At 44.9% G+C, this 20,044-nt stretch overlaps 10 protein-coding genes across 14 annotated transcripts; 4 read left to right on the plus strand and 6 right to left on the minus strand.

Moving 5' to 3' along the window:
• The first annotated feature begins 1,374 nt into the window (after nt 1–1,374).
• On the plus strand, nt 1,375–2,126 carry LOC4816356 (gametocyte-specific factor 1). Its single transcript, XM_001355927.4, has 2 exons — nt 1,375–1,514; nt 1,576–2,126. Exon 2 carries the CDS (start codon nt 1,584–1,586, stop codon nt 1,866–1,868), a length of 285 nt encoding a protein of 94 aa, XP_001355963.3. The 5' UTR covers nt 1,375–1,514; nt 1,576–1,583; the 3' UTR covers nt 1,869–2,126.
• A 20-nt stretch (nt 2,127–2,146) lies between these two features.
• On the minus strand, nt 2,147–3,903 carry senju (UDP-galactose transporter senju). Its single transcript, XM_001355926.4, has 3 exons — nt 3,600–3,903; nt 3,418–3,535; nt 2,147–3,357 (listed from the first exon to the last, which is right to left on the minus strand). Exons 1-3 carry the CDS (start codon nt 3,682–3,684, stop codon nt 2,382–2,384), a joined length of 1,179 nt encoding a protein of 392 aa, XP_001355962.3. The 5' UTR covers nt 3,685–3,903; the 3' UTR covers nt 2,147–2,381.
• Nucleotides 3,904–4,488: 585 nt separating this feature from the next.
• On the plus strand, nt 4,489–5,950 carry eIF3h (eukaryotic translation initiation factor 3 subunit h). Its single transcript, XM_002133026.3, has 3 exons — nt 4,489–4,619; nt 4,813–5,490; nt 5,559–5,950. Exons 1-3 carry the CDS (start codon nt 4,542–4,544, stop codon nt 5,814–5,816), a joined length of 1,014 nt encoding a protein of 337 aa, XP_002133062.1. The 5' UTR covers nt 4,489–4,541; the 3' UTR covers nt 5,817–5,950.
• Nucleotides 5,951–5,986: 36 nt separating this feature from the next.
• Nucleotides 5,987–9,183, plus strand: LOC4816528 (ankyrin repeat, PH and SEC7 domain containing protein secG). 3 transcript variants are annotated; one of them, XM_033380356.1, is made up of 4 exons: nt 6,050–6,465; nt 6,952–8,187; nt 8,253–8,650; nt 8,730–9,183. In XM_033380356.1, the coding sequence occupies exons 1-3, from the start codon at nt 6,246–6,248 to the stop codon at nt 8,612–8,614; spliced, it is 1,818 nt and encodes a 605-aa protein (XP_033236247.1). In that variant the 5' UTR covers nt 6,050–6,245; the 3' UTR covers nt 8,615–8,650; nt 8,730–9,183. The 3 variants fall into 3 exon arrangements, with proteins under 3 accessions (XP_033236248.1, XP_033236247.1, XP_001355961.1); XM_033380357.1 differs by having other exon boundaries at nt 5,987–6,145; nt 8,253–9,161; XM_001355925.4 differs by having other exon boundaries at nt 8,253–9,161.
• LOC4816531 (ankyrin repeat domain-containing protein 39) lies at nt 8,909–9,974 on the minus strand. Its single transcript, XM_001355924.4, has 3 exons — nt 9,834–9,974; nt 9,574–9,780; nt 8,909–9,509 (listed from the first exon to the last, which is right to left on the minus strand). Exons 1-3 carry the CDS (start codon nt 9,934–9,936, stop codon nt 9,274–9,276), a joined length of 546 nt encoding a protein of 181 aa, XP_001355960.3. The 5' UTR covers nt 9,937–9,974; the 3' UTR covers nt 8,909–9,273.
• A 14-nt stretch (nt 9,975–9,988) lies between these two features.
• On the minus strand, nt 9,989–10,484 carry LOC26532643 (uncharacterized). The gene has a single exon (XM_015181094.2). The coding sequence runs from the start codon at nt 10,444–10,446 to the stop codon at nt 10,048–10,050; it is 399 nt and encodes a 132-aa protein (XP_015036580.1). The 5' UTR covers nt 10,447–10,484; the 3' UTR covers nt 9,989–10,047.
• Nucleotides 10,485–10,594: 110 nt separating this feature from the next.
• Nucleotides 10,595–13,286, minus strand: LOC6902519 (uncharacterized). 3 transcript variants are annotated; one of them, XM_015181093.2, is made up of 3 exons: nt 12,799–12,853; nt 10,941–11,044; nt 10,595–10,871 (listed from the first exon to the last, which is right to left on the minus strand). In XM_015181093.2, the coding sequence occupies exons 1-3, from the start codon at nt 12,836–12,838 to the stop codon at nt 10,674–10,676; spliced, it is 342 nt and encodes a 113-aa protein (XP_015036579.1). In that variant the 5' UTR covers nt 12,839–12,853; the 3' UTR covers nt 10,595–10,673. The 3 variants fall into 3 exon arrangements, 2 of the variants coding, with proteins under 2 accessions (XP_015036579.1, XP_033236249.1); XM_033380358.1 differs by lacking the exon at nt 12,799–12,853 and adding an exon at nt 12,238–12,569; XR_004469329.1 differs by lacking the exon at nt 12,799–12,853 and adding an exon at nt 13,157–13,286 and having other exon boundaries at nt 10,837–10,871.
• Nucleotides 13,287–13,422: 136 nt separating this feature from the next.
• LOC4816682 (reticulocalbin-2) lies at nt 13,423–15,636 on the plus strand. Its single transcript, XM_001355923.4, has 4 exons — nt 13,423–13,658; nt 13,723–14,172; nt 14,374–14,521; nt 14,671–15,636. The coding sequence occupies exons 2-4, from the start codon at nt 13,941–13,943 to the stop codon at nt 15,326–15,328; spliced, it is 1,038 nt and encodes a 345-aa protein (XP_001355959.1). The 5' UTR covers nt 13,423–13,658; nt 13,723–13,940; the 3' UTR covers nt 15,329–15,636.
• A 385-nt stretch (nt 15,637–16,021) lies between these two features.
• SP555 (SPRY domain-containing SOCS box protein SP555) lies at nt 16,022–17,208 on the minus strand. The gene has a single exon (XM_001355922.4). It carries the CDS (start codon nt 17,170–17,172, stop codon nt 16,294–16,296), a length of 879 nt encoding a protein of 292 aa, XP_001355958.2. The 5' UTR covers nt 17,173–17,208; the 3' UTR covers nt 16,022–16,293.
• Nucleotides 17,209–17,297: 89 nt separating this feature from the next.
• LOC6902518 (uncharacterized) lies at nt 17,298–18,303 on the minus strand. Its single transcript, XM_002133024.3, has one exon. The coding sequence runs from the start codon at nt 17,922–17,924 to the stop codon at nt 17,328–17,330; it is 597 nt and encodes a 198-aa protein (XP_002133060.1). The 5' UTR covers nt 17,925–18,303; the 3' UTR covers nt 17,298–17,327.
• Between the last annotated feature and the right edge of the window lie 1,741 nt (nt 18,304–20,044).

A 20,044-nucleotide genomic window follows, 5' to 3' on the forward strand; every position in this document is an offset into this window, starting at 1 on the left:
GGGGGGAGCTGGAGCCGTTACTGGTGATATAAGGAAGAGAATAGGATTAGTTATATGTATTAGTAAGGGAAAAAGGGATAAATAGGGTTGAAAATATTAGAAAACGTGGATTGGGTTATGAAAATCGTGGAGCGTGGACGGAGTCACGTCGAGATCCGAAATTTTGTGAATAAAACAAACAGTTTGAAGTGAGTACCGAAAAAGCGGGCAATAAAGTAGGTAGTAATGCAAAATTTTAAGAGGTCGAGTGAGCGGCCAGGGCGATTCTAGCCACACCGCACGACCGTTGCATCGCCGTCCAGTGCGTGCCACACGTTTGGGCTCTTTTACCAAGTGAAAACCTCGAAATCCTATTCACACACACACACACGCGCACACGTATACACGAACCTAGATAAATTTAGGGCTGACCGGCCACGGCCAGCGATCAGCGAGCCCACGTTATTGAACTTAAAGAAAAACAAATAATCCGCACTCCAAACACCGTTCCACTGTAAATGTTATTTTGTTCCGTGTGTTGTCCTTTATTCTGTATTTAGTATAAGCTTAAAACGTTTAACGTAAAATCTTGGCCAGTGAAAAAAAATATGTACATATGTAAAAACACCAACACCTTTCACAAACGTAAATCTGCGATCAGCTGGTCAACGCCAGAAGATTAACCCTTAGCGGGTGACGCGGGGGTCCCATCAGTCCACCGTATTTGGTCGAGTGAATTGTGGAAAATATTGTTTATTGTTTATGTCCCGGGGACCCTTAACAAGAGCTCTTGGTAGGTCAGGTCTCCGTAGGGGCCCGAGTTGAATTAACTCCCGTAAGACGGATCCAGTCTCCACTCATCTACACATAGTCCAGTACGAATGGGTGAGGGTATCCCTGTAGGTTAAACGAAATTTCAGCAGTTATTTCCGTGTTTGTCTTTGTGTCGAACGTTTTGGTGTTTCTTTTTGGTTAGGGATAATTTTGAGTATAGCTATTTATTAATAAGAAATATGAAGTTGTCAATTTATAATTATTAAAGCTTGGATATAGACTGAAGTATGATGCATTAAATTTAAAATAGAGGGAGGACGCGTGGCGTAAGCCATGGATTAGGCCAGCCGTTCCCGTTCCAGCAGAGGGTGGCCAAAATGAACGTTGTGTTTGGTCACAGGTAGGGCGGGCGCGCGAAGTGATAACACCCAAGCTTCACCCACTTGATAGCCGGCTGTTTATGATTTTCTTTGTTGTTGTTAGGTTGTTGTTAGTTTTGATGTCCCGAGAAGTAGTATGTCTCCTTTTTTTGTCTACATTTGGCGGGCAAGGGGAACTACCCAGCCCTGGGGTCGACAGCTAGCCGGCATTGCCCTCTGGGAAACAAGCTAAATGTAACAAACATCAAATTTATATTCAGTGGTAGAATACCATTGATATTTCAGCAAGTAACGGCACAACCATCCAGTAGTAGCGATAACATAATACTCGGCTTAGCTTTGTCATCTCTACCACAAGTATAGCGGAACTTTAAATTTTTGGTACACAGAGATTAATTTATCTATAATTACGTCAAATAACTCTTATTTTTGTAACTTTCAGAGTTCAAAATGTCTAACTATTTATTCGGCACTTGCCCGTATAATAAAAACCATCGCATTATGCTCTTCCGCATGCCAGGACACATTGTAAAATGTATGAAAAATTACCGCGGTCCGCCATTGCACATATGCAAATACAATGCCACACACCGCGTGCTCGACATGGAAGAGCATCTGAAAGAATGTGAGGACTACATGAAGTTTACTGAGACTAATTCATACATAGCTGATTCATACTGTATAGTCAATACGATTCACGGGACATCGGTTCTTACAGATGAAGATACTGTATAGACAAAATGTCTTATTGTTGTAACTTTAATCTTTCTATGATTTGCCTTTTGTGCACTATTTAAGCTATATGGAGAGCATTATGTGAACGAATATTGTTATTATTTCATTATTTAAGAAACAAACGTACAATCCATGTACAAATTATCGATGAACAGCTAATGTGGACCAATAATAGAATATTCTTTTTCATCAAAAATATTTCTAATGTCATAATAATTAAAAATAAAAGGAACATACTGTGTATGAAGAACCACCATATTCGATAAGAGAGAATCACATTACGATTTAAAAAATATATGTTTATTATGAACCTAACTCAATAAAGCAAATGCTTTGGTATTTACAAGACATTTGTCTGTCCGTCGATGATTGAATCTGCGTCGATTGCACGAAGCCTAGAGTCAAATGCATGCTCGCGTCTTTTCAAAAGAGTTATAGGCACTTTTCCACAAGAAGTATAGTTAGATGACGATATTTACAATTTGAGTCTATGTCTAGGACTAGCAATTAGCACTACACCATGTCCATTTCCAGATCGGTGTCACCCTCCTCGTCGAGAAGCTTTCGTTTGTCATAGGCTGTAGATTTGGAGGATGCCTCGCTCAGACTTGACAATGGACGAACCTTGCCCAGATTTACAACCGGACTTTGGGTATACAAATAGATGGCATAGGAGACAACCGCTATGGCCAGTGCGGTGTTTATGTAAATGGGTATGGAGAACAGAAAGTAGCACAGCACAGCTGTGAAAAGCAGTTCCAGGGCGCTTGCAAAAGTCTTCAGAATAGAGTTCATGTACTTCAGGAAGAAGCTTGTCACAATGCCAATGGCTGCATTGTTCACGATGATGATGATAACACCGAAGCGCATAATGGTACCCAAGTTGTGTGGGCTGAAGGCGTCCATCAACTCGCCGCGCAGGAGAAGGATACCCGCATTGCAAACAATCGAGTCAAGGTACATAAACACATTCTGGACGAAAATGTTGACATCTGCACCTTTGTCCTTTAGTAGGTATTCGTTGTAGACCCCCGCAAGACATGAGAATATGGTCTGGGCCAGTATGAACACAGCACTTAGGCTAAAATCAAAGCCAGACATATTTTTGCCACGCACTTGGTTATGGTCAACGGTGAGGCTGTGGTTGCTATTGGACGGTATGGCCTGTATGGCAGCAGACTCGCTGTCGTCGTTGGCATCGCTGTAAAAGCCACTAAAATCGACCTGCTTGAGCATGCAGCCGAGGGTGAGCAGTATCAGCGATATCCATTGGCGTTGAGATAAATACTTCTTGAATATGATTTGAAATAGAATGCCCGTTACGACAACGCGCAGTTGGAGTAGTAGATAATACGTTGTGGGATCGAATGTGGCTAGATTGACGAACGCGAGATTGTTGTAGAGGCAGTATAGGAATGCTGGCACCATGTACAAGGCCAGCACATTCCTGTCTTTGTGCACATCGCGCACCAGAGACCGCAGATTGTTGCTGCGGAAGGAACACGATAAATATACGTTGGCTTCCAGCCGCTTATCACACACTACTCACTCTCTGCAATACAGGCATGTGGAAACTATTAACTTGAACACTTCCGTGAGCAGTACAACGGTTACAGTGTTATAGCCGTACGAGTTGTTAGACTCCTGGGATGCTGTGACAAAGATGCCTGAGAAGAGAGATGCAGAAACTTGAGCGTGGCTTTGGCTGAGATAGGCAATTTGGCCACGTACCCTGTCCTATGAACAGTGACATATACAGCAGAAATATGATGAATGTAAGTCGAGTGGGGAACAATTCACGCCAATTAGTCGACATCTTCGACGTCTTGGGCTTGCCAGCGTTGCGTTGCTAATTACTACTACTACTTCAGAACAGAAACTTCGGTGCTATACTTTAAGTGAACTGACGCTCGCAGCTGCTATCAGCACCGCTTCGTGACGAGCGTAGTACTTTTGATTATTAGGAAATACTTTTTTAGTTTTTTGTGTGATAAACAACTTACAATAGGGCTGCAAAACCATCGATAGTATCGACTGTTTTGAAATTGTGCGATAGATTGATGCTTTTTTGTACCATCGATATATCGTTTGAGAGAAAACGTAGATTTTCAAATCTCGAAAACTATTTAAGCGGATTCAAAAATTATGTAAAAAAAAAAACAAACTAACTCCAACAAAATCAAAGATAAGGATATTTTTCTGAATTAAAGGTACCTATGGCCAGATAAAACCACAAAACCGGATATATATGACTGGAGAAAATAACCTTGATCCTTGATAGGGATTCCGATTACAAGAACATCAACTACTTTCAAAACTCAAAACCGAGACTTTTCGATTTTCAGATCTAGCAAAGCGTGGTGGGGGAAGAAAGAGGAATCTAGAAAGCTAAGCCCTATGCTGTGCATCGATGAGGGGAATCAGAAGACGGCTATCTGATCTAACGACGCTAAGCAACAGGAAAATAGTGTCAGTTTGCTTGAAAGTCAAAAAAGTAAAGTGGTTCGGATAGCCATATCCTAAAATACCCATATAATATTTTCGAAGTCCCAAAAACATCACCTGCAAATATATTTTCATACATATACCGATATATTGGTATATATCGGTATATTGATAAGTCAATATTTTTTTCACAGCTCTGCCCTGGTCTTTTCGCTTCTCGTCGTCAAAATGGCAAATCGCGGTGGTCGTCATGCTCGCACAGAGGATTCAGATAATACCATAAACTATGTACAATGCGACGGTTTGGTGAGTTAAATGAAAAATAATAACTTCGGCAAATGTTCGCCTGAAAAGACTCCCAGAAACGTGCTTAAGGAAAGGCAAAATTTGATGCCACGCGCTGGCTAAGCGTGTGTATGTGTGAGCGCGTTTCTGGGTGTGTGTGGGAGAGTGACAAATTCATGGCTTTTGCAATTAATAAGAGAAATTCTCCGCACAGGCCGTCATGAAAATGGTGAAGCACTGCCATGAGGAGTCCAGCAACATGGATCTGGCCCAGGGCGCCCTGCTCGGCTTGGTGGTGGACAAGTGCCTCGAAATCACAAACTGCTTCCCGTTCCCTAAGAGCGGCGACGAGACTATGGACGAGGAGATGTACCAGCTGACCGTGATGCGACGCCTGCGCCGCGTGAACGTGGATCACTTGCATGTGGGCTGGTATCAGAGCTCGGACGTGGGAAACAGCCTGTCGCTGGCTCTTCTCGAGTCCCAGTATCACTATCAGACCAGCATCGAGGAGTCCGTGGTCGTGGTCTACGATACGCAGAAGTCCGCGCGGGGCTTCCTCTGCCTGAAGGCCTACCGGCTCACGCCTCAGGCCATACAGATGTACAAGGATGGCGACTTCACTCCCGAGGCATTCCGTACGCTGAAGGTGGGCTACGAAAGTCTGTTTGCGGAGATTCCAATTGTGATCAAGAACTCACCATTGACTAACATCATGATGAGCGAGCTAAATGAGCTGCTTCCCGAGGACAAAGGGCACAATTTCTTGGATCTGGGCACCGCCTCAGTGCTGGAGAATCACATGCGGAGCTTGATTGAACGCGTCGATGAACTGTACCAGGAGGCCGTGCGCTATAACAAGTACCAGCAAGTGGTGTTCAAGCAGGATTCGGTAAGGAATTTCACCAGCAAAGAGCAAGAAAAGGTGTTGTGTTATTATATTCGTACTTTATTTTCCAGGACAAAAACCGTGCTCTGGCCAAACTGGCCGCCGAAAACGCTGTGCGCACTTCCAAGGGTGAGCCGACGGTGGCCGAGGAGGAGGTCATCAAGCAGTTCCGCCCCATGCCCGTGCCGGCCAGGCTTACGGCCACAATCACTTCTGGACAGATCAACACACACTCGCAGCACATTGCCCAATTCTGTTCTCAGTCGCTGGCCAAACTCTTCATCACCGAATCGCTGCAGAATGCCAAGGAAGCCAAGGAAATCAAGTAGATTAAAATACGTTTTAGACATAAAGCGAGTCGAGTCATCGACGGCAGCCGTAGAGATGTATGCATACACTACTGATAACCAAAATAAATCCATACACTCTTTCCAGCATTGTATCTGCGTGAAAGCGAACCCCAGCTGAGTTCTCTTTTATTCTCTCCCATGGCACTCGTTATGGGGGTGTGTTTGCGTTTCGGCTGCCTTGACGTGGACCTCGCACGTGCGCACTTGGATTGTTTGGATTTAGTTTTTCGTGCGCTTTTCCGGGGGAGTGTTGCAGCTGTTGACGGCGGAAACGCATTTTTCACACATACTCACGGCAGCTTATTTTGGTTTGTTCTTTTTTCGCTTCGCGTTTTGCTTGGCTCAGCCGCTTTCTATTAGTTTATAACTAAAACTAACTACTAATTTCACATAAAAACCAATGGGAATATGCTATCCTACGACATCAACGAGCGGCTGCTGAGTGCTGTCCAAAGCGGGGACATTGAGCAGGCCCTTAACTGTATCATGCATGGGGCGCAGGCCTCGTATGTATCACCAAACTGCGGACGCACGGCCGTCGGCACGGCTGCTCTGCTGGGCGATGCCGAGCTGCTGGAGCTCCTGGTGCAGTCCTGCGAGCAGCCGGAACTGGATGTGTTCCGTCAGAGTGAGTTTTCTGCCCCGCCATGAACTTGTCCTCAGGTAAACAGCTGGCCAACACAGAAAATCGATAGGTGCTGTATATGGGAAGGTGGAATTTGTGGAAAACCAGTTTGAGAATGCATTGTTATCCGAATCGTAGGGATGATTGGAAGAATATCCAGCTGTCCCCTCCTCACATTGGTTGCTACCAAAGCAGCTAGCACTGCAGTTCCTTCCGGCTACCTAAATTACCTACTTAGTGTGGCATCACGCTTGCCATTGACCCACATGCAGTAGGGCGACCCAACCCATTTCGAATGGTAAACGAAATGCATGCGCAGCGCAAAGACGTGCCTGGCATGAAATATCTAGAACCAAACCGGTTCTCTAGCCTCAGATAAGAACATACATAACAGAACAGAGTAGCTGATGTGTTGGCAAGCACCAGTGGTGCTGGTATTTCACGTATTTCGGCATTCAATTAAACAAAGAATTGTTTCCACGATTGCAGCACATACGGATAGCCTGGAGATCGAGAGCACACCCGAAGGCATGGAGAAGCTTGAGTGGGTGGACGAGTTCGAGAGCTGCGCGGAGAATAGTGGACAGTCGGCTGCTGGAGCAGGAGGCGAGGACAGTGTGCTATATCAGTATTATGCCAAGACCTTGGAGAGCATGGGGGAGTTTGTGGCCCAATGCTGCGCCAGTTGCCGCGAGCAGGATCCACATGTGTGCGATGCCTGTCTGACCTCGCCCCTGCACTATGCAGCCTTTTGGGGGCACGATAAGTGCGTCCGCATCCTGCTGGAACACAATGCGCCGATCAATGTGGTGAATAGCGATGGCTACGGTCCCCTTCATTTGGGTGCCGGATTCCCCAAGGTCACCCGGCTGCTCATCCAGCACGGAGCTCCGGTCAATGCCAAGACCCTGAGCGACGGCAAGACGGCCCTCCACTTGGCCATCGAAAGCAAGTCGAAGGAGTCTGCCCAGCTGCTGCTCCAGACGAACATCAACATCAACGAAACCGACGACTTGGGCGAGACGCCTCTGATGACGGCCATTGCCTGCAGCATGACAGTACTGGCCAAAGAAATGCTCGAGCGGGGCGCTCACATCAATATTCAGGATAAGGAAAACCAAACGGCTCTGATGCTTGCAGTCAGGGGACGCCACACTGATATGGCGAAGCTTCTCCTCGAACGTGGAGCTCGGCGTCTGGCCTCACAGCATCTCCTGCATCTCGCCGTTGGACACAATAATCGGAAGTTGGTGGAGATTCTGCTGCACTATGGAGACAGTCTCTCAGTGCGGGACAGCGACAACCACACACCCATCATGGTGGCCATCTATAATCAGCAGTCGGAGATGCTGGGCTATCTGCTGGACGTGGCCGAGCAACATCGTCGTCAGGGCCTGTACATGAATGCCCAGGACGAGGGCTTAGTCTTATTCGCCGTACAGCATGCCCTCCACGTCGACGATCTGCGAGCCGTCCTTAGAGTGCTGTTGGCTAGGCTGGCCAGCGCCCGTACAGATCTGTATGGCTCGTGTGCTCCGACCATAGTCTGCGGTCTAATCTATTGTCAGACTCCGCTGTCACGAGCCATTAACCTCCACCGTCTGGACCTGGCCGAGCTCCTCATTCACGAGGGCTGCAATCTTGCACAGATTTGTCCGGAGCATGTGGTCAGCGAACTGCGCTCCAACTGCTCTCAACGGAGCGTGGCATTCGGACGATTGCTGTGTAAGTTTTAATCTGGACCACAATTTTTTTCGATTTTGTGTTTAACCAAGACTTTTACCCCCAAGACAACGCCGGATTCCAGCTGCCATTCAATAAGCGATTGCCACCCAACAATTGGTCAGCGCCTCGACAGCAACTTGAAAGGGAAATGTCCCTGCATGTAACCAACCCGCGCTCCCTTAAGTCCACCGCTCGTCTGGCGATACGCAAAAATATTCTTTCGAATCTCCAGATACGGCACTCGTTGGAGCAGAAATATCTCCCGAGACCGCATCGATCCACGCTAGGCATAATCATCGACGAGTTTGATATACCAGAAATATTAAAGAAATATCTCAGCGACTTTGATGAGTTGGCCAAGGTGAGGTCCATAGACGCGGATCGTGAACCCATGCGCGTCTACAGATCGGCAGAGTCATGGGATTAAGTATTTCTTCAGATGATGTAGGTTTGAAATTTGTGGGTATGTAGCTTTTAGTTTTGTATATTGGAAAATATACATATATATGGCCTATCTCTCAATGTCTTATATTTTTGTATAGAAGAATTTTAGGGCTCTGCAAAATTTCAAACTGAGTTCGATCAGAGATACCAACACATTCCTTACACAACTCTAATGTGATAATAATTTCTTACAATGAATTACATGGTTGGTACTGTGTCCTACCCCCCCACGAATGTTCGCTTCTTGTATCTGTTTGCGAGAGATACATACATTAAATTAATTGCACATTTCATATTTATTAGGCATGTATGTATATAGACTATATAGATATTTATATGATGTATGCACTAGGTTATTTTTGATCTATGCCAAAGTTAAGATTACTTTTCACCCAAATACAATCTATTGTATCTTTGACAGAACAAAACAGACAGAAAAGGCATTACATATGCAATTGTAAATTAGCCAACAAAAATTCTAATTTAAGAAATTCAAACATCGGATGCAATTTTAGGAAAATCTAAATAAACAGAACAGAGTTTTAAAGAAAATGTTCACTTTTGTTGTTTGTTCTTAAATTAAAAACATAACATAATACATTGATGCTAATGCTGAAGCTCATGGAAAAGAAATGACGCCCCCTAGGGTTTTAGCAGAAGCTTAAAATCATCATTTGCATTCTCCATGATGTACTCAAATGCAAATTTATCCTTCTTGTCCTTGAGCTGTTTCAGGGTCGACTGCTGCTCCAGTAGGTAGCGACAGACGTCCAGGTGCCCACGCAATGCTGCACGATGCAGGGCGCTCTGGCCGCACTCGTCCTGCAGCAGAAGATTAGCCTTGTGTTCAGTCAAGAGCTTAACTATATCCAGATGACCTTAGGCATGCAATCAGGGTTATTATAAAGGATATTGGATGTTAAAAAATAATATTCATCATACCCATCATGGCTGCCCGATGAAGGGCTGTGGCACCTGCCTTGGTAACCGCATTCACATCAACGTTGCCCTCGTCAATGAGGAGCTTGCAGATTTGTGCGTTGCCACTGCGTGCTGCATAATGCAGAGCCGTATAGTCGCAGTCATCTCGTGCCATGGCTTGACCCTTCTTGATGAAGTCCCTTACACGATCCATTTCATTATAGATGGCTTTAGGGAGAAGAGTTAAGTAATTGGATTTAATGATTACAAATATATCCTACCTGCATTCCAAATGCCCCGATCAAAGTCCATGTCGCTAAGCGTCTGCTGTGCCGGTTGCGATTGCTTGTGGCATCTGCAGTTGTCCGCACTGTGCTGATCCATTTTTGCCTAATCCTTTTGGGAGTTTGTTCAATATCGATGTCAAGTTCCTTGCTTATATGATTTGCTTGAATGATGCCGGATGATGACGAATTGGGGTGATATGCGCAATGATTAGACCTCACGTTGCATGGTCCAGCAGATCTCGGCCTCACCGCAACTGCAGATGACTTTGTAGCTTAGCTGCGCCAAGGTATTCAACATGACCATGGGCGGCACTGCCACCATAATACCATTCACACACTGCTTGACGCCGCTGTCAAAGCGCTTGGAAAGAGCCTGTACCTCGGCCTGATTCAACCCGAATATGGTACAGGTGTAGTCGTGGAGCGATCCCTTGACGGTGATGTATACGAAAGTGCCCTCCGATTGGAGTATGGGAACAGGAATGGTCACAACATTGGCGGGACAAGCGGCAGCAGCAGCAGCAGCGTTCACCGATGTAGTCGATGTCGCAGCAGGACACTCGCAGTTCAAATTCGACTCCTTTGCCGTGGGCTGGCTGTCACTCATAGTTTTGTTTGGGTCTCGGATTGGAATAATCACTTTTCCACTCACTTATTGTGGTGCGGAAGGCTTCAGAATGTGTTGTGGAACAAGTTTCCCTACGTTGCTATAGTTTTCTTCACATACATCTAATCATACACGCACACAAGTTACAGTCACGCACACACGATATTATACAACTATTTTGAATTGTTTTCTGGTTTTAGATTGTGTTTTGGGAGAAATGATTTTGCCTATTCGGGCGAATCCACCTTATGATAGTTGCCTAAGCTGGCTGCCTCCCGGCCAATATTCGACAGATTCTCGCGCACAACCGACTCGGCCTCCAAGGGTTCTGGTTCGTCGAACTCCTTGCGCATTGTCCACATATACTCGTTATAGTCCTGCTTCACGGCTGTCGATGAGCTGGCCACAACGCGAAATCCCAATATCTGAAAGTAAGTTGTGTACATGTTGTTATTGTGTAAAAGCCATGCTTTATTCCAACTCATTTTACTCACTTCGAGCGCCGATAAAATACGACAAGGATGCACTAAGTAGACGATGGTGGACTCATCACTGTAGCCGCCACACGAGAATTTATTCAACTGCTCGATGTCGTCAGCTGTAAGGTATGGGTGCAAGTGATTAGTTTGGGCACTTTTCTGTGGAAATCGCTTTCCTTTTCGTTTATCGTGAAGGGAGCTATGTTTAAACAGAACAAACAAAAGATAACACTGCCCGAACGACACAGATGATGTCAGCCCAGGGCCGCCGGACAGGTCTGTGTCGTTGGCTGTGTGAGTGCGCTAATTAAGCAAAAAGCCAAAACGTATTGTTCGCTTCATGATATGAACAAAAATGGAGCTATTTCTCTCCGAGTTCTTAGAAAATTGCAAAGGGTATTGACTTCTGCCATGCTGGGCATACATAAAAGTGCTATATATATTCCAAAACAAAATATTCTGATACATACATATGTATTAGATACACACAGAAGTGAATATATGTAGTTACTTTAGAAGCGATTTCTGGGATGCGAACTGCACGGCTGGCCAACAAAACGAAATTGACGACGAGAGAAGTTCGTAGAGAGAAAAGCTTCTAACAGTGGCGGTCGTAAAAAGCGGAAGGGTGGGATTGGGCGGTGCCAATGGCATGCAATTAAGGTACAGCTGTTTATTTGTTGATTAATATATAGTGCTAAACGAATGTTCAATATGTGCTATAGCAGTAGAGCTTTGTTTATCTACCTAAAACAAAGAAATATGTTTAAAAATGTGTCATTATGTAACCAATATCCACAAGCTTCATGCTTGAAGGCCTTGTATACTAGAATTAAATCATCTTTTTGTAATATTACAATAAACTATAATAATAATAATAAGAAGCTTCAGCAAATTTTACTGGGTTCTGTAAAAATGCAGATACAAATGTACGTATTTTTTAACAGCCAGTTTGAGGTTACTCGCTTAGCTAAACCACAATCACCTAAGCAGAATCTACAGCTCTGGCATGCATATTTTTTTGACCATCACTGTATGCTCATTCAAAAAAAAGTTTTGTTTATAATGTAAAGTAGAAATAACCGTAACTAGCGCTTTAAGCTTGCGTGTTTTCGATGTGTGCGTGCATCTGTAGATATATATATGTAGATATGCATATGTGTATTTGTTTGCCAAGCAATCTTCACATGAATTGTGTCGCAATAATAAACGCAATAAACAGCCAAAAACTAAACGATACAAAATGTTAACCAAAGTCGAAAATGGGAAATCTACTACTCGAACTGAACTGAATAGCCGTGGCTGGGTTTACCTTTCAATCCAGAGACGAGCACACGCCATGGATATTTGTGACTGTAGGAGGCTAGATTTCCTCGTATGATAATGTACGGCATTTGGTATGCTTTTGCTAATTAATTAGCGAGGCCGGGCGGAGTCGAAGTCAGAGTGGTCGAATAATGGTACAAATCAAATGCAAGCACGGGAAAGAAATCGAGACGCAGACGACGACAAAAGCTCGCTTTTCTATCTGAAGGTTGGCTCACAACTAAAACCGAAATTGGCTTCGACGTGTTCAAGAGGTTTTCCCAATGCCAACGACGAATCGCTGTCTGTGTCTCTGCTGTTTTTTTTTTAATATTAATAGGCGTCGCGTCACGCTGCTTAGGCTGAAATGGTTAGCAGCGTTTTATTGGATTAGCCTATACTGTACAAGCAATGTGTGCAGACACCAAATGACAAAGTGACGCATAGGACCCACCCAAGTGCGCGGTCCCAGGATAATAATCAAACACACTCACTCGCATACCCACACACTTTGACCGCACGACCAGTTGCATGCCAAGCTCTGGTCAGGAGCTATAATTACACTGACCTACCATCCCCGCTCCGGGAAAGTTAATGAGTGTTTCCATGGTTCAGACCAAAAATAACAAAACTCTCCTCCATAAGCCGGTCAAAAACACCCTTACCACCTTACACACACAGCCACATACACAAAAGCTTTTGCCTAACTTCTTATAGAGATTCTGTCCTTTGCGTGTTTTGGGCCCACAAATGGAAGTAAATTAGATCACATTTCTAACTAAATAAACGCGGTTTATGCCACACAGCTGTCGCAAAAAAGGTGCTGCAATGATGTCATTTTATCTCTCGTTTGCCTTTTCTTGATGTTTTCTCGTACTCGTTTTCGAGGCGCTGACACTGCTTTTATTCACGATTTGGTAACTTACTTACTGATCAAGTCTCTGAACCACAGAAGCGTTGAAATACCTTTCGCTTACAGCACATTTGTTGTTGTTATTAACCGATTGTTTTCACCTGTTCTTAACAACAAAACAATGAACTCCAACAATTTTCGCAACCAACCTGAGGCAGCAGGGCTGGAGAAACATCGGTGTTAGCGACCATCGATGAAACATCGATGTTTCCGATGTTTTTTTAATATTATAGAGTACGGTAAAAGTACGGTATATTTTGGTTATATTTCTTAGGGTCGGACGGTATATTTTAACGATAAATCCACGGTCACACTGCTACTACCCCTTTTTCTGCGTAAATAAATAAACGGAAATTGTTTGAAAAAATAATAATAATAATTAGTACATAACGAGTAGTAGTACATAGTAGAATACATAACGAGTCTATTTACTTAAGGCTATCCCAAACCCAAAAATGCGAAGTTGGGCGTAAGTAAGGAATGAAAATTGCAGCAAGCAGCTGTCGCTGTTCTGGGTAAGAATTTTAACTCGAAATAATTTCAGCAGGAATGGTTAGACATGGCATTTGCATATTTCAGCCAGAGCTAAAGGTGAATAGAGTTCATTCAGTATTCTGCTATTACGTGTGCGCTCTTTAGCCGCCGGGAGTCGAAGAGACCACAAGTGGCCCCAGTCCCATAGCCCATATGTGTTTGTATTTGACTGTGCGTGTGTGAGGTTTTAAGAAGCTGCGCTGCCAAAAAAAGAAACAAAGCGAACAGAACAGAGAGTACACCGTTCGGCATAATCAATTAATATGCCTAGAAATAATATGCGCACGTTCCCGCTGGTGCTGTGCACAGTGGCCGTGTTCGCTGCTGTCGGCCCAATGCCTGCCTTCGGAGCCGTTGCCACGCATAAGCATTCGGCACACGAGAATCACTTGAGTAAGGAGCGGGTAAAGGATGGAATCTATGCCCCGAGGGATGCTCACCATCATGGCGAGGATGGCGAGCACAATGTGGAGTTCGACCACGAGGCCATCATTGGTGAGTCACATCTTCTAAATAGCCCATTTCTTTCCCTCGATTTGTTTATTTGTGTGAATTGCTCATCGAAATCCATAAACTCGGTATTCTGACAGAAACACGTCAGACAAAGATCTGTGTTTCTACTTTGTACACGTGCACATGCCGTTCCGCCCTTCACGCTTAGACTAAAGTATTAAAGTATTTATTTAATTATACCAGGCAATACGAAAGAGGCGCAGGAATTCGACACGCTGTCGCCGGAGGAGTCGAAACGGCGCCTGTTGGTGCTGGTTAAACTAATGGATCTCAACAAGGACGAGTTTGTTGACCGGCATGAACTAAAAGCATGGATATTAAGGTCTTTTAAGTGAGTGTTGTCTGTTGATTAATACCCCCAATCAGTGTCGCCAAGCTGCTAACCCTTATCGGATAGTGACTGCTTCTGCTCGCCAAACTGACAAATGAAAACAAATGTGTGCCAAACTGTCGTTGTTAAAACTAATCGTAATATTGCAGAAAGCTGTCCGAAGAAGAGGCAGCTGATCGCTTTGACGAAATCGACCAGGAAACGGATGAGAGAATCACATGGAAAGAGTACTTACAGGACACCTATTCCATGGAAGATGAGAATTTCAAGAAAGAGACAATCGATTTTGACAATTACGAAGAGGAGCAGAAAATGATCAAGCAGGATAAGGAGATGTTTAATGCAGCTGATATAAACAAGGACGGCGTCCTGAGTCTTGAGGAGTTTGTGTACTTCCACAATCCCGAGGAACATCCCCAGATGCTGCCCATACTACTGGAGCATACCATGCAGGACAAGGACTTGAATCACGATGGCAAGATTAATTTCCAGGAGTTTGTGGGTGAGGCTGCCTCACATCACGACAAGGAATGGCTGCTAACAGAGAAGGAGCGCTTCGACAAGGATCACGATATCAACGGGGACGGTGTGCTCACGGGAAACGAGGTGCTCTCCTGGATAGTGCCCAGCAATACTGCCATTGCTAGCGATGAGGTCGACCATCTGTTTGTCTCTACCGACGAGGATCACGATGATCGTCTCTCCTATCTGGAGATTCTCAACAACTATGAGACTTTTGTGGGCAGCGAGGCTACCGATTATGGAGACCACCTGCAAAACATAAATCACTTGGCCGATGAGCTATAATATGTATAACGAATTAACTCTGCTTTAGACAGATATTGAAATTGTGTAGCGCATTCTACACTTGTGTACTTCTTCCCATTTGTATAGTTAGGAAATGTATGTTTTATTCATGTAAATCCAATTTTCCCCCAAATGACTCAAAAATCAATATCGCTAATTTGTTTTGAGCGTTTTTTTTAAGAATTTCATGCACATGTCTTGCTTGCCATCTATGAATACCAATTAAATTATGTGTAGTAATTTATACAGACACCAAATCTACAATAATCATAATAAGAATAATGTAATAAATCATTTTTACTAAAATATTTATGTGACCAAAGCTGTATAATACATTTACAAGTGCCATAAATGTTGTTAGATCAAGGGAAACATCGTTTAATTCTGCTTTTATGACTAGAATTGAGTTTTTCAATCGATAGATTAGGTTACTTATGAATATTTGCTGGCCATTAATACAAAGTTAGGTTAGCAGCGTGTTCCTTTGACTAGATTTCACACTCGTCTGTACCAAAAAATATGCTTAGCTCTATGACCTATGACTTTATCTTATTTTGCGGATAGCTTTATGCAGTTTGATCCACAAATACAAATTGAATATTCATGTTATTCCTCCATTCCTTATATCACAAATATTGCACCGAATTTGGCCTATGTCCCCACATTTTAGCTAGAAATCTCAACAGAAAGATATAAACAAAACCAAGAAAGTATTATAGCAAAACGTAAAATACAATTTAGAATTACTTGAAAATGTACAATAGTATTTTCTAGAAACGTTTTCCCTCTTGTTTCTTTTCAGACCCACTTGATGGCACAACAACAGTTTCACGGGTCGCAGCTTAGATATTATTTTGTATGGTTTGGGACTGTTCCACTTCTCTCCTTCCAAAATCCAACGGTTATAATAGAGATGCGGATTATTGGGAGATTATTTGGGAGATGCGGTGCAGATGTTCCAAACTCTAGAAATCACATAGTATATCATAGTTGTCGACCTGACGCAGCGGCTCTTTGTCATCAATGACTTCACTCAAGTAGGCACGGATCGGCAGCGGAAGCTTGAGCTTCTCCAGTTGAGAGGAGCTTCGGACTCGCCGCATAATCACGGCCCGACAACGATCCTGGAGATTGACAAACTCACGCCGAGCACTCTTTAGAGTCATCTCCGTTTTGGCGGCTGTCGAGCATACGATGGGATAAAGAGGTTCCTCAATCTTATCCAATCCCCTGAAGGCCACGCCTAGACACTTTCCATCCTTATAGTAAGTCAGCGTGCCCTCAATACCGTCGAAAAGCACACCAATCTGGGTGGAATGATTCTCGCGGAAACGCTTCGTATACAGTAGGGCCACGCCGTTGTGCCAGAGCACGCCCTTGTGTGAGAGTCCCCATCCGTGCTCGTTCTCCCCCAGCATATTGCGGAAGGCATTGGCATGTAGCCGAGCCGACCGGGTGCCAATCCCAAACATTATCGAGGTCCCGAAGACCCTCTGTGACACATGCAGCTCCCAGTAGTAGCGACCATTATTGAGTGGCCGCTTGCCCTGGACTCCGGCGGTGCCCTTGCTCCAGTTGGGATGGAAGTGAACAGTGCGAAAATTGGGGCCGCTTAGCACCACCTCATTGGAGCGATTGCGATTGCTCCAGGTCCAATTGTCTTTAGTGCCGTGTGCCAGTGGACAGCTTCGCGAGGGCGACGCGGATGTCGGTGTCTTTGACACTTTGGCATCTTGGGCTGTGGGCCCGATTCCACGGCGTCCACTGTGACGGCGTCGTCGAGGCGTCATCACCACAGCCAAGTGCGCCGGATCCGGTTGCTGTTCAATCTCCACGTCCGACATTGTTGTAACTACTTCAATTTTTGAAACGACAATAGAAAATCAAGCCACTTATAAATGTCTGAGTACTTTCCAAAGGCCTTCTGTTAAACGGATTTTGAGATGAAATTGAATGGGATGGAGTGGCTTTTACTTTTCCCAAGATCTGCTGGAGAAGGCTACAAGTGAGTAGTTACCAGGTTACCTGGCACTTCGACTGACTCGTCGTGTTGCTCCTCCTCCTCCGCCTCCTCCTCCTCGTCGGCGTAGGTACTGCAGGTGCTGATCGAACCGTAGCCACTGCTTAGGGAGCTGCAGCTGGGACTGCCGGACAGCAGTGGTCGATAGCTCCTCAGCTGTGGCTGCCTTTGTCCCAGACTCCGCTTTAGCTCACGCTTGATGCGACGCAGCTGCTTGTAGTCCTGGTCGCCGCCAATTCGGGACGAGTTCCGCTGCTGGTGGAGCTGCAGCTCCTGCAGGTGGAAGTGATGACGGCAGTAGCCCTGTGGGCTGTGGGCACAGAAGCGACAGGCTTCGGAGTTAACGCCAGCTCCAAGGGGGAGGATGGGCTCGAGGATGCGGCGCTTCTGGCGGCGCTTGGTCTGCTCCAGCTCCTGCTGCTCCAGATGCTGTTGGGCTTTACGATCGCCGACCGTTTCGGCCACCTCCTGCAAGAGGCGTACGTTGCGGGGGAAACATCGATCGTGGATGTGCAGCACCAGACGTTGGCAGTAGAGGCAGAGCGATTGGAACAGCAACAACAGCACGATAATCATATAGCGGTTGTAGTTGTAGTTGGAGTTGGGGTTTTGGGGGGTTGTTCCTTTTGTCCGTTTTGGGGGTTGCTGGCGCTGCTTCCACTAGGTTCCACTTACTCGTGTTGTAAGTGGGTTGCCTTTGTTCGGGGCTTCCGGCTGGCGCTGTTATTGTTACTGGCACTGGCACCTTTCTCTTTTGGGGTTTCTCAAAGTTCTTGCAAAACCTGCAATGGATTACATTTTTCCCTACTTCTTCTCCAGTTTTTCCTCTTGGGTATACATTTTTCAGTCCCACTCGTGCGACTGAGCACGTCTTATCTGCTGACGTATGTATTCGAACTCCCACCGACGACTGATGTGTGCCGTTTACTTTTCCAATTCGAACCCAGAAAGCCTACCCCTATTTTCGTGCGGCCACAGCTGGAAGGAAACTCTTCCAACCACCAATTGGAATATATGTGTCTGCATATCATTATCATATGGTATCGTATGCCACCCCTCTGGCGCTTCCCAACCCTCCATCCCCATCCAACCCCAACCACCCCCACAGCTACCCAAACCCCCACGCGTTCGGCCTCTCAGCCAGGGGCATGCGCACAAGTGCCTGGCTTCTGGAGGCGGCAAGTGGTGAGATTTTCGTTGCTCTCCCTGGGCTTACTTAAAGAGGGAAAATAATATCCACCACAAAATCTGACTGTCTGAACCCTTGTTAAAAAAAAAAATTCTGCACCACCTTACTGTTAAGAAGAATATTGTGTTATATCACATAAACTACAAAATGTAAAAAAATACTTGCTCTGAAACTGAAAGTTACAGATGCAAATCTGGAGCACCATAGAGATTTTTATACCCGATACTCAAAATGAGTATTGGGGTATATTAGATTTGTGGTAAAAGTGGATGTGTGTAACGTCCAGAAGGAATCGTTTCCGACCCCATAAAGTATATATATTCTTGATCAGCATCAATAGCCGAGTCGATTGAGCCATGTCTGTCTGTCCGTCTGTCCGTCCGTCCGTCTGTCCGTCTGTCCGTCCGTCCGTCTGTCCGTCTGTCCGTCCCCTTCAGCGCCTAATGCTCAAAGACTATAAGAGCTAGAGCAACGATGTTTTGGATCCAGATATCTGTGATATGTCACTGCTCCAAAAATATTTCAAAACTTTGCCCCGCCCACTTCCGCACCCACAAAGAGCGAAAATCTGTGGCATCCACAATTTCGACGATACGAGAAAACTAAAAACGCAGAATCGTAGAAGATGACTATATCTTCTAGAGTGCAAAATCTGAACCAGATCGTATAATTATTACAGCCAGAATCACGAAAACAATTTCACTCTTTCTCGCTCTGTCTCACTCTAACACACAGGTTTCATGGTCGGTTTTGCCAATTGCAAAATATGAGTTCAAGGATCTCAGAACCTATAAAAGCCAGAGCAACCAAATTTGGTATCCACACTCCTGTGATATCTGACCTTGACTGTTTCCTGTCCGAATTTCGCCACACCCCCTTCCGCCCCCGCAAAGGACGAAAATCTGAGGCAACCACAAATCTCAGAGACTATTAAGGCTAGAGTAACCAAATTTGGTACACACACTCCTTTAAGATGTCACTATAAAACGTATATCTCAGAATTTCGCCCCACCCCCATCCGCCCCCACAAAGGACGAAAATCTGTTGCATCCACAATATTGTAGATTTGAGAAAACTAAAAACGCAGAATCATAGATAATGACCATATCGATTAGATTGCTGAATCTGGATCAGATCAGATAATTTTTATAGCCAAAACGAACAAATCAATTTGCAGTGGCTACGCAGCGCCCGACGTCACGCTCAGCCTGATTTTCTGTCTCTCTCGCACGCACTCTCTGTCGTGTCGTTAAATATTAGCGGCGTCTGCCGGAGGAGAGCCATACTGACTTAGTATCGGGTATAACTGTAGAGTTGCGGCTTACGCAGCAACTCACAACGTTCCACCTCGTTTTATTTATTGAAGTTGACATCTTCAGCGATTTAATTTATATATCCAATCCTCGCCATGCTAATTTTCCACAAATTATACTTCTAGTAATTTATTACCAAAGTATTTTCAGTGATGTTTTATAGGAAGAGAAATATCTCTGAGACGTGAACAGGA

This window comes from Drosophila pseudoobscura, chromosome 4 (assembly GCF_009870125.1).
Source record: "Drosophila pseudoobscura strain MV-25-SWS-2005 chromosome 4, UCI_Dpse_MV25, whole genome shotgun sequence".
Lineage (NCBI taxonomy): Eukaryota > Metazoa > Arthropoda > Insecta > Diptera > Drosophilidae > Drosophila > Drosophila pseudoobscura.

Excerpts from the sequence above, each read along its gene's own strand:
- LOC4816356 (XM_001355927.4), top strand. The coding sequence starts at position 1,584 with ATGTCTAACTATTTATTCGGCACTTGCCCGTATAATAAAAACCATCGC.
- senju (XM_001355926.4), bottom strand. The coding sequence starts at position 3,684 with ATGTCGACTAATTGGCGTGAATTGTTCCCCACTCGACTTACATTCATC. Across the intron at positions 3,536-3,599 it reads GTCACTGTTCATAGGACAGG|GCATCTTTGTCACAGCATCC; the intron begins GTACGTGGCCAA and ends CTCTCTTCTCAG. Across the intron at positions 3,358-3,417 it reads ACATGCCTGTATTGCAGAGA|CAACAATCTGCGGTCTCTGG; the intron begins GTGAGTAGTGTG and ends TTCCTTCCGCAG.
- eIF3h (XM_002133026.3), top strand. The coding sequence starts at position 4,542 with ATGGCAAATCGCGGTGGTCGTCATGCTCGCACAGAGGATTCAGATAAT. Across the intron at positions 4,620-4,812 it reads ATGTACAATGCGACGGTTTG|GCCGTCATGAAAATGGTGAA; the intron begins GTGAGTTAAATG and ends TTCTCCGCACAG. Across the intron at positions 5,491-5,558 it reads TGGTGTTCAAGCAGGATTCG|GACAAAAACCGTGCTCTGGC; the intron begins GTAAGGAATTTC and ends TTTATTTTCCAG.
- LOC4816528 (XM_033380356.1), top strand. The coding sequence starts at position 6,246 with ATGCTATCCTACGACATCAACGAGCGGCTGCTGAGTGCTGTCCAAAGC. Across the intron at positions 6,466-6,951 it reads ACTGGATGTGTTCCGTCAGA|CACATACGGATAGCCTGGAG; the intron begins GTGAGTTTTCTG and ends CCACGATTGCAG. Across the intron at positions 8,188-8,252 it reads GGCATTCGGACGATTGCTGT|ACAACGCCGGATTCCAGCTG; the intron begins GTAAGTTTTAAT and ends TTTACCCCCAAG.
- LOC4816531 (XM_001355924.4), bottom strand. The coding sequence starts at position 9,936 with ATGGATCAGCACAGTGCGGACAACTGCAGATGCCACAAGCAATCGCAA. Across the intron at positions 9,781-9,833 it reads TCGGGGCATTTGGAATGCAG|CCATCTATAATGAAATGGAT; the intron begins GTAGGATATATT and ends TTCTCCCTAAAG. Across the intron at positions 9,510-9,573 it reads TCATCGGGCAGCCATGATGG|GTCATCTGGATATAGTTAAG; the intron begins GTATGATGAATA and ends TGCATGCCTAAG.
- LOC26532643 (XM_015181094.2), bottom strand. The coding sequence starts at position 10,446 with ATGAGTGACAGCCAGCCCACGGCAAAGGAGTCGAATTTGAACTGCGAG.
- LOC6902519 (XM_033380358.1), bottom strand. The coding sequence starts at position 12,319 with ATGCCGTACATTATCATACGAGGAAATCTAGCCTCCTACAGTCACAAA. Across the intron at positions 11,045-12,237 it reads GCTCGTCTCTGGATTGAAAG|CTGACGACATCGAGCAGTTG; the intron begins GTAAACCCAGCC and ends CATACCTTACAG. Across the intron at positions 10,872-10,940 it reads GTATTTTATCGGCGCTCGAA|ATATTGGGATTTCGCGTTGT; the intron begins GTGAGTAAAATG and ends ACTTACTTTCAG.
- LOC4816682 (XM_001355923.4), top strand. The coding sequence starts at position 13,941 with ATGCCTAGAAATAATATGCGCACGTTCCCGCTGGTGCTGTGCACAGTG. Across the intron at positions 14,173-14,373 it reads CGACCACGAGGCCATCATTG|GCAATACGAAAGAGGCGCAG; the intron begins GTGAGTCACATC and ends TAATTATACCAG. Across the intron at positions 14,522-14,670 it reads TGGATATTAAGGTCTTTTAA|AAAGCTGTCCGAAGAAGAGG; the intron begins GTGAGTGTTGTC and ends GTAATATTGCAG.
- SP555 (XM_001355922.4), bottom strand. The coding sequence starts at position 17,172 with ATGTCGGACGTGGAGATTGAACAGCAACCGGATCCGGCGCACTTGGCT.
- LOC6902518 (XM_002133024.3), bottom strand. The coding sequence starts at position 17,924 with ATGATTATCGTGCTGTTGTTGCTGTTCCAATCGCTCTGCCTCTACTGC.